The sequence below is a fragment of the Pygocentrus nattereri genome, chromosome 6 (assembly GCF_015220715.1).
Source record: "Pygocentrus nattereri isolate fPygNat1 chromosome 6, fPygNat1.pri, whole genome shotgun sequence".
NCBI lineage: Eukaryota > Metazoa > Chordata > Actinopteri > Characiformes > Serrasalmidae > Pygocentrus > Pygocentrus nattereri.
In genome coordinates this window covers 24457734-24468449 of record NC_051216.1, presented here as the reverse complement: position 1 = coordinate 24468449, position 10716 = coordinate 24457734, and the positions used below count along the sequence as shown (strand labels likewise).

The 10716-nt window shown below is 41.0% G+C and overlaps 1 protein-coding gene across 4 annotated transcripts in view; it reads right to left on the bottom strand.

Annotated features, from left to right (window-relative positions):
- Nucleotides 1-4751: 4751 nt before the first annotated feature.
- The window catches only part of enox1 (ecto-NOX disulfide-thiol exchanger 1), a 72627-nt gene continuing 66662 nt past the window's right edge, over nucleotides 4752-10716 (bottom strand). For 3 of the 4 annotated variants that reach the window (XM_037539422.1, XM_017710868.2, XM_037539423.1), the window contains exons 13-15: nucleotides 9764-9863; nucleotides 6765-6850; nucleotides 4752-5656 (exon numbers count right to left, since the gene is read on the bottom strand). In XM_037539422.1, coding sequence (XP_037395319.1) covers nucleotides 5525-5656; nucleotides 6765-6850; nucleotides 9764-9863 — 318 coding nt within the window. In that variant the 3' untranslated portion in view covers nucleotides 4752-5524. The remainder of the gene's footprint in view (nucleotides 5657-6764; nucleotides 6851-9763; nucleotides 9864-10716) is intronic. The other variant, XM_017710869.2, reaches the window with a different exon arrangement.

Here is a 10716-nt window from a genome sequence, read left to right as displayed (position 1 = left end):
GGTCGACCACCAGAACTGTCACCATCAGATAAACAGTGCTGTGTTTTTACTGCAAGCAACTAATGCATGGGAGTCATCTGTGATGTGGTGTACACAGTGTCCCAGGCTGATAGATGGACACAGTAAGGGGACGGTCATTTGCTGTTTGTCAGTCCCCTGTAGATTGATGTGAAGGTCTTGGCACTATGCACGGCTATTGCTCAGATGTTCTTAAGCTTTGCTGCCAGTAAGCTGTTTGTTGAAATATAAAAAGGGCAGATGTAAAGAAGGGAAGCCGCTGAGCTTTTGAAATAAGTATAAGGCTGTATTCATTTTAACTGAACGACAATAGTGAGTGGAGCAAGTTCTTTATTTTTAGGAGCACACTACATGAGTGATTTAAGCACCTTCAAAAGAGTGATCATCCAGATGGACCAGCAAGCATTCTTCATGTTTACAGAGCCAGACCATTGCTGACTGAATATGTAATGGAAAGATTCTGATCAAGTTCTATTCGTCTGCTGTAAAGCCCACTTTGATAATTATGAGCAAGTGTTTAATAAGTTAAAGCTTGCGTCAGACGCCCAGTAAAATGATTGGTATGTAAAGCACAAGCCAAAATGAGTATGATCCTTCTTCAGCCTTCCTCTCAGTCCAGCACTGATATGTGGATTATAGCAGCTTCCCCCTCTTGGCCCAGCCCTGTTTGGGTGCTGCAGTTGATATTGATTACTTGTATGTGTACAGTAAGTATATCAGAGGTGAATGTTTTGTCCTGGTTCTGACTAAAGCCCTGTTGTCGGCTTGTGTCGCTCTCACCCCCCTGTGACTGCAGCTATTTTCAGCCTCTGCTCACGCTGTGAAAGCTGCATGGAGTTCCTGAACAAGTCTGCTCTCTGCCGGTCCCCCTCTACCACCGTGACCTTCCATTAAGCGGTGCAAAATAAGAACAGAGTCCAAACAAGGCTTTGTTTCTGAAGCACACTCTCCAGTAGAGCTACTTTTCACCTCGCAAAGCCCTGAAAACAGATGTGAATTAAATATTGATGCTTCATAAAGCTTATTTTAATGACTTGTACCTTGGACTATTGTAAAATCCCACTGCATGATGTGCCTAAAACCTAATCCTTCATCTGTATTGTATGGGCAAAAGTCAAGATACTTAAAAATGCACCCATTGCTGACACATTCATTTGGTCACAATCTCCATGTAAAGTGTTGCCAGTAGAATGGTGCACTCTGGAGCAGCTGCACATGAGCCTAACGTCACTGTGTCCTGTGCCAACTATTAGTTAGAGGGGTAAAGCCCCCCTAGCATTGGGCTGTGGAGTGATGGAGCACCATTGAATGCCTTTTGGATGAGTGGGAGTGGAGTTTGTGATCCTGAACTATCATGATCATCCAACATCAGTAGCTGACCTCAGTAATGCTCTTGTGGCTCAAAGCAACCAAATCCTCACAGCAATGTTTCAACATCCAGTGAATGGAAGGGGTTCAGAAATACTGGATGAGCAGGTGCCTACAAACCTTCGGACTTACTCAGTAGTTTAAGAATGGTTTGTCTTCCAAACTGACAAAACAGGTATGTGTCTAGTATGGCTTTTTACAATGAAAGTTCAGTTTGTGTGAGGCTCCACACACAGAGGACTCTTCTGGCATCTCCACAGCTGCTGTCCATGCTGTATTTCTGATGGATCTTTGATCCTCAGCTTCTGTTCTTCTCATCTTGACATTTTCCTCATTCATCTGTGGAAAGGATGTAATATTTTAAGCCTTCATGTGGTTTCAGTTACTGCGATACTGCCGTAATCATTGAACCGGACTTCTGAATAAATAGCTTTAGGAGAGAGACTTCTGTTTTGGGAGTTAAACTAGTGTGCTAGTGTGGTAGAGTATGTGTAGATTGTTTAGCGCACTGCTCCACTTCCCATTCAGTCCATGCCGTTCCTCACTTTTGTCTTTAAACTCCACACAGCTGTCAGGTCAAGCATCAGATCAAGTCTCAGTTCGCTGTCAGAAGCTCAAGACTTCAGAAGCAGAAGAGCAGAGCCAAAGAGCTACAAAAATCAGACTTTGTAACCTGTATATCCCGCTTTGCTCAGCAGGGTGCTTGGCGTAGGGCATTTGAGTTGAAGGTAAGGAGTTGTGTAGGCATGACTGATGTAGGGAGAAGGTCTTAAGAGAAGCAGAATGTAACTGCTGGAATAAGAGTTGTCTGTTGCATCAGCTGCAGTAATGGAAACAATGCGAGCATAAGCAAGGTCTGTATGAAGTTACACATTTAAAAGCATCACACCACTGGTGTCCTGCAAAAAGATACTGCATGACATTTAGAATGATCTACTTGTTGTTTTTCATAAAAAGAAAACAAATGCTGAAACCAATTATGCACTGTGTAGCTTCATTAGCATAAATCCACAACAGTTAATGCTGTATTCCCAGCCTTTCCCAGTTTATTTATAGATGACTTCAATAAACCTCATTTACAAACTGAGCTCCTTCCACAGGCTTCCTTAGAAGACCTAATGCAGTCTGTTTCCAGGCAAAAAAAAAAACATGTTCCCATTGAATCACTCTCATCGTTATGCAAAACATGCAATTGATTGATGATGAAAATTTGTTATTTTTCACCTCACTGGAATGAGTGAATATCTTTCTAGAAAATGTATAGCTGATGGCGTTTAATTTGACCATGGAGATTTGTAGTGCAGCATACAATTCTCTGAGCTTTCACAGCCAGGCAAGGTCCCCTTGACCAATCACTGGGAGTATTTGTCTGTGTCCCGTCAACTACATCCCATTAATATGGAGACAATAAGCAGGCTGACGGCACCCACATAACAAATACAGCCTCTCTGTCTCCTTTCACGTGATGTAAGCAACAGACTGCACAGAACAATAGAACGACCCCTGGCTAAAAGATTGGGGAGGGATCCAAAATGGAAGAGAAAGACAGGCACTCAATCTGGGCTTGTAAACAGCCTGCTGTGTCTGTTAGCGTCTCACTGGTCATCCATCATGCCACGGATATTCAGGCGCATTAGAACCTGCTTGGACGGGAAACCAAATGACCAGGGAAGAAAAATGGAAAATATGGATGTGCTTAAAGCGGCCACTGCATGACTAAAACAACAAGACTATGTGCATTTTCTTCAGCTCCAGGGACATTTAAAATAAAGCTTATCTGTCACAGAGGGAAATCATGCTAGAGGAATAAGTGCTGTTCTGGCAATCTCCGTTTTTGTGTCCTGAGTTATTGAAACACTATTTTTATTCACTGCTTTGGCCAGTTAAGAATAGCTTAGGCAAGCTGTATTTCTGTCCAATACGCCAACAATCCAATGAATTCCTTTCCATGTTTCTTTTTGCTTGTGCAAGGTAAATTGTTAAATGCAATTATGCAGAAGTTGTTTAGAAAGAATAAATAGCAAGACATATATTTTGATACGTTGAAACAGCTTAAATCTAATCACACACACACACACACACACATTTTCTAAGCTGCTTCTCCCTCAGGGTTACAGGGGGTGCTGGAGCCAGTCCCACTGGTCATTGCGCGGAAGGCAGGATATGCCCTATACAGGTTCAATCTAATCAGTATATCCTAATATTTTTCATTGATTTGTAAGAATATATAAGAAGCTTATTCAACTTTGTTATGTTTGCTACATATGAAGCGTTTTATATGCAAAGAGTGTAACCTCTTTGCATGTACAAATGTGGTGATGTGGTTGCTATGAAATAATGCATACTTTCATCAACTTCATGTACAAGAGCTGTCAGCCTCAGAAAACAACAGGAAAATGAGTAGATGAGAACTTTAGTATGTTAGTATCTGCAGCTGGATGTACATCCCGATTCCCTCAGATCTAATCCCAGACAGATGGGAGCTATTGTCTAAAATCAGATGCACCAGAGCTCTGGAACACAGCATATTCACTGTTGGAGCACGTTGCATCTCACTTGCCAGTAAAATACTACCACCTAGGAGCCTGGATCTCTAATCCAAATCTAAGACTTCAGGTTAAGACACAGAGGTATCAGAGAGCTCAAATGGTCTTGCTAGAAAATATGGTTTTGACCTGCTGCAGGAAATCTAAATATACCTTAGAAGATAAACTCTGCTCCAGTTCTGTTGTTTTTGAGTAGCATCTAGTTTCAGGTTCCCTAATTGAGCTCCTCAGAACAGTGACTATCTCTGATACTAAGTCTGAAAGCTGATCTCTCTCTACACTCTTCAGTATGAACACTAACATTGCCCTACATCAGTTGATGTCTCCTCTTTTCCTAAACTGCATTTGTGATATTTTGAATGCTCTAGTGCATAATTTGGGTGCAGCTAAACTATTCCCTCCTCACTGGTTTAGATTAGATACACTTGAATGCTTTTTGACACTTAGAACTGACCACTTTCCAGACAAGGATTCAGACAGAAAAAACATAAATGTTGCATAGTTGCTCTTTAAATGCAAACGTTAATATGGTCTGACAAAACAAACTTCACCGTGGTGGAGGGTGGAAATATCAATGTAACATAGAGACAGATCAACCTTCTCCTCCTCTTTTCTATTAATAATTAACAGCTTGTTATAATCAGAGTGATTGGGGAACTCTCTGCTTTACCCCATCCTCATCCAGCCTGCCTGCTGAGCACTTCTGGATCAAACATAAGTCAAAATAAACATGTCAAATATGATGCAAACAGCTGTGGAGCGCTTCAAGACATTGATGGGACATAGCTTTCATCTTATGAAGTCTAATAGCACCAGAGACTGGATAAAAAGCTTTTTAATAGATTTTTATAAAGTCATAATTTACATGAGAAGATAACAACGGTGCATTATGACACAAAGAGAATGCACGTTACATACATTGTCTACACAACGATAAACGAAAAAAAAAAAACCCACTCACACAGTGGTGAAAGGATTCTCTTCACAGGTCAGTATTGGCTGCTGCATGTTAGCCATGAAGGAGCACTGGCTGAGGCTGAGGTCCCTAAAAGACCATCACGAAGATGCGCATTGATAGACTATAGAAAATGTATCACTTTGAACACTCTCTGTAACAGTGATCTTAAGCCTATGATACTTTGGAGAAACTGAGACTCAAGTCTTAAAGAAATGTCCAGTACAGTGAATGTCCCCACACACTGGTTTCTGATGGGTGCACAGGGGCCACTATCACACGCCTGTGTGTCAGTGTAGATTACCATATTCCACATTCCATATTTATAATTGAGCAGTGTTGTATTCCTAGATATTTTCTCAAGTCTTCGGGGACTCTGCCGTTGACAGGAAAAGTTATGCAACAGGGCTCAAAGTCTGAAAAGAGCTTCTTCAAGTAAATACATGTGTCCTGATTCTGTGCTGCATGTAGTGCCTCTGTAAAGCAGAGCAGCAGGCCTGACAGCTCAAATGGCTCCAGCAGGGAGCGAGAACCCTCTACAGAGTTCTTCTAAGGCTCTGGCCAGTCTCACTGTGGATGTGTCACCAAGGCTGAGTGCCTGCAGGTCCGGCAGCCTCAGTGCCTGTGGCTCTGTTCGTCATGCTGAGTTGAGAGCCTCAAAGCCGCAGAACTTCCAACGTTTCTCCAGTGTGGCACCCACGCCGCTGAACTCCTGCTTGAACATGTTGGGCAGCCGCACCATGAGCCTCTCCAGCTCACTGGCTGAGATCTAAGGAGGGGAGGTTCAAGTGGGATGGAAATAATTAATCGATTGACCATTATCTGACATCTAAACAACTGTTAGGCATGTGATGATGTATTGGTTAGAAAAAACTATAAACAATGGTTCTTCAATAGGTGGGTTTATAATTTAAGTTGAGAAACTTTTAAAAATTTTACGCATAGGGGTGCAATAGGCCACTGGTTCTGCTAGATCGGCCTACTAAAAAATTATATGCACAGCTACAAACATTAGTGTCTGAGAATAGCTCTTGAGGGGATGACAGCATAATTACAGTGACAGTTAGGCAACGTGTTTTGCTGTGTGTTGCACAGTGGTGTGAAGAAATCACGTGTGTGTAAAATCATAGAAGAGAATCTGATGAACAGTGACAGCTTTCCAGAATTACTGCCAAGCTGGCTTTGCTTATGCTATTCATGCTTGTTTTATAACTTGGACAAGTAATGAGTGGTGAATTTAAATTAAGATGTTTAGAATATAGAATTGTCAGTAGCCCATCACTGTATGTTGCAGTCATTTAATTATTGTGGTCATATAATTCTAAACACGTTCTCAGCCCTACATTTTAATAAAACTGGGTTCTTATGTATGGTGTGTTTAATATGGTTTTGGTTTATGCCTGGCCCCACCTATCAGTACAACTCTCCATGGTCCATACAAGGAATATTAATATTAATATTTTGGATGCATAAATAAAGAATTCACTGGATGTGAGTGCTTATAAGTGGTATATTCTATCAAGTATTTTACAATGACACAGTCATTACAATGACTTTACAGTCAGATTTGAGTCTGATTTATCTTTTTTTAACTGATATTTTGATGGGTTGCATCCAAGATTTTTTGAATTAATTGAAGAGTAGTGGCGGTCGGGTGTTGGCTCTGTTCAATCTACAGTTAAGCTAAGTAAAGCTAATCTGATGTCAGAGGTCATGGCCTTACTCATTAGTAGGTACCAGACAACCACACTCATTTAGCTACACATCGTTCAGTCGCATGGCACTAAAACTATATTTACACATCTTCAAATCCTTTAACCAGAGTATTATGAAATCCCAAGGCTTATTTTACTAAAGAAACCATATAAAGGCTTTACCTTTGCATCGAGCCTCTGGATGTAAGACCACAGATACTCAATGTTGGCTCCAAAAGGGTGGACATGGAGGAAGGTTGATATAACTCCTGCAGACAGAGAGCACAGAAGGTGACCGAACATTACGGTGACCAAATTTGCATGTAACAGACAGGCAAGGCAATAAATGCAGCCCGCACAATCATAAAGCTCCTGCTCAGAGCAGAACCGCCGCCCCACCCCCTCTTAAGTTGATTACTTTGGAGAGGTCCTGCAAAGGTAACGTGCTGATGCAGAGGCAGAGAATATAGTGCCTTCCCTGGAGGGCCCCAAGCCAATATTTATTTCCTTGATTTATATGGCGTAACACTGCCAATTACAGAGGAGCCTAATTCAATTCCCTCCGCAAGCCCTACTTTCACGGCGGCTCACTCTGGAGTGGGGAGGGGAGGTGCTGGGGTGCTTCATGATGTCTGCTCAGATTCTGAAATGAGAGGCAGAGCAGCTGTGCAGGAGCTGATAGAGCGTTTGCTGGAAGCCTGCGACTCTCTCACTTTCCTGTTGTGTTACAGCCTGCTGCTCCCACACAGCTAAAAATGAAAAAATCTATTTCTTAATCAATCGGTATGAAAAGAAGCAAATTTGACAATCATTTTAAATAAAGGGAAGTAATATTAGCAAACGATGCAGTGGAAAATTGACGAGAAATAATGCATGCCTGCAACAAAGAAATGTTAAGAAGCAAAGGAAGCCAGTTCAAATCAGTGAATTATTAGGAAGGGCTTCCTCTCCAGAGTTAACACTCCAGTGCGGCTGGCTGAGTAGTGCAGGAGTCTGGAGATTTAAGCAATTTGTGTTTCACTGTCAGTCTTTTCTCTCCCCCCTGCTGGAACAAGTTGAGCTTTTCTGTCGTTCTGGCTGAAGGCCTTCTAGATCAGGCTTTCTCCTCCCCAGCCCCATCTGTAGAGTATGTGTCTTCTCTGTGAACAGGGCAATATGGTGCATGTTGTGCAACCATTAGATGTGTATCTAGGGGTGTGTGTTTGTGCAAGTGTGTGTGGAGAATTAGTGGGGGCTGTGTGGGTCAGAGCCAGCAGAGCGCCTGGCAGAGAAAGGAACAGCTCCCCTGAGTCCTCCTGACCTCACTGCTCTTCAGGATCTTCATCCAGAAATATGACAGACAGAGGCTGTGACTCTGTCCCCTAGCAACAGCAATCTCTCTCTCTCTTTCTCTCTCTGACATGATTGAGTACAAAGATTTGATGGAAATGCAATAAATTATGATGAAACACAACATAACAGAAAGCAGGAGGTAACTGTTTTACAATGGAGAAATTAAAACATACCTTATCAAACAACATACTCAGTGATCTCAGTGATATTAGAAGGTAAACAGATATTAGCTGCCTATAGCAGATCTTGAGTTATGATATAGAGCTTGGGAATGTGATGTCATGCCACAGTGTCTTTTGGGTGATCTGACATTGTGGCAGGATATTTGACTAGATCTGCATCTGAATAGTTGAATGAATCTTCCTTTCCTACCTACTTTTCTTTAGCACATGCACTCACTAAATATGCTGGCAGAGCTGACAAGCATGTGGAGCTACAAAGCTACTGAAAATCAATCAGAACAAAATTGAGGAAAGCAGGCAGGAAAGAAGGTTTCATTTAACTATTCCGATGCGGATCTAGTCAAATATCTTACAGGAAGCAACACAGTGAGGGTACAGATAAACATCAAGCTCAGGCTCAATGAAATACACCAGTAATGGGGTTGAATCTGCCATTGGCTACGTGGAACTGCCCTTTGTATCCTTTACGTTGCCTCTGAGTGACTGACCTATATACCATGTAGAAAAAACCTATGAATGAAACATGAGGTAACAATAGCATATCCAGCTCATTAGTCCACTCTGTGGGAAATTTGTATGGAGCCAAACCATCAATAAGGCTAACTGTCTGCAAATTTGGAATTCTATGGTGTTGGTACAGATATACTCCCTTTCATTTAATTCACTTTTTTAAGCAAGACAAGCCTGAAACACAATAAAACAGCACTGTCTTTACACTCTTGTTGTATATTTGTAGCATGTAAACAAAGAACAAGCCCTATTTTCCATTACATTTTGTCCTTGCACTCTTACAATGTAAAACATAGCCATAAAATTTAACAATACAGTTAAACAAAGTTGCTCAACATTAAAGATTTGTCTGTAAGTTTGTCACCTATTTATCAGAAATATTTTTACAAACTAGAGTTTTATCCTCTTGTTCAGAGATGATGGAAACACAGCCTTATTCCTATAATATTTTGCAACGTTTCTGTTATTTATTTGAATTTAATTTGACAGATGGAAACCTGGCTACGGTCAAATGCTATGTTCATAATTTTATTTTTTTTTGGATGTCTCAGATGTAAACAATAGTCACTGAATATGACATTGTCAATTCAAATATGAACCATTTTCATATATGGTTCTAAATTCTCAAGCATATCTGATATGTGTTGACCTGTGCCTGAACAGTCAGAACAGAATTTATAACATTTTTTGTCAATCCAGTTTTAACATTTTAATTCCGTGGAATTAATTGTAGGCAAAGATGGAGGAGAGCTGTGACTGTGTGTGTTGCCTTCTGTCTGTGTACGTCTGCTGTTCTTTTGCACATGGTCAGTTTTAAGTAGCATGTCCATTTCAGAGTAGTTGGATATAAGACCACATCAGTAAAATCAGATTTGAACAGTAAATCTTAGCAGTTTAATGTAGTACTTAACAAATGGTGTTAACATAGCCTAACATGCTCAGTAAGGCCTACTAATATCTACTACTGAGGCCTAGCACTATACGTAGTAAATTACATCCTGTCCTCTGCCTACTATATGCTTTTAACTTTGACTCTAAGAGGAGACAGACCGAGACTCTACTGAGACTCTAGATATTCTACCCTATCCACCCACTGCTGCCGATGTTTTAAACATCAAGACCGTACAGCTTTATAGAGCAGAGATAGCATGTAATTACCCAGCAACAGAGCTTCTTTCTCTGATCTCAGAGGACCTCGCATGACCGCCTCATTGTTCTTCTCCCGATGGTGATAAAGCACTGCAGTGCCATTCAAACCCTGTTCACACATACATACACACACATGGGCAGACACACAAGGATCAGGCCCAGAATAAGAATTAGAATGCAGTGAACCTCTGAGATAGAATTTGAAACAGAATGCAGTGAACATCCAGATGAGGCTGACAGACTGAGCAACAGCCACATTCATGCTGACCAATCTGTACTAAAAATGCAAAGCGTTCTGCTCTGCTTTCAGAGAAATCAATGGTTATTGACATTTACCAGCCTTTCCTTTGCACAGGCTGCTCAAGATGTCAAGCTATAAGTCACACAAAAGATGAATCAAAGCATGGATCATAGCAATTGGCACTGCATACTCACTGAGCTATCTATTCAGATGCCCTTTAAGACCACCTCATAAATAGAAGCAGTGGTGCATAAGGCATGTATATCCAGTCAAATGTTCAATGTAAAATTTTTCTAATTGTATGTACAGCTGCAGCCACATGGAAACTCAGCTTAGGCTTATTCTTTCTTTTTATCATTTATTTTTTATATTGAGTATTAGCTATGCAAACTGCATTAACCCCACTCAACTAAACAGGCAAGAATCAAAAGCCAAAACCATGTCAGCTCAGTCTGAACAGCATGTGACAAGAGACACTTAATGCTAAGACATATTTGTCCGAGGTGTGATAAATTAGCTTTAGCAGTTTTATGTGTTGGTGAGTGCACACAGTGCATGTATAGCATGTAATATACTATACCAGACAAGTACATTTGACTAAAAAGATACTCAGGAGAACATATGAAATACAGTACTGTACACCCAGAGACCACCCTTCCATTTCTGGTTATTCATTTTTCAGCACCATGAAAAAAGCAGAAAACATTTAACAGAAAATTAC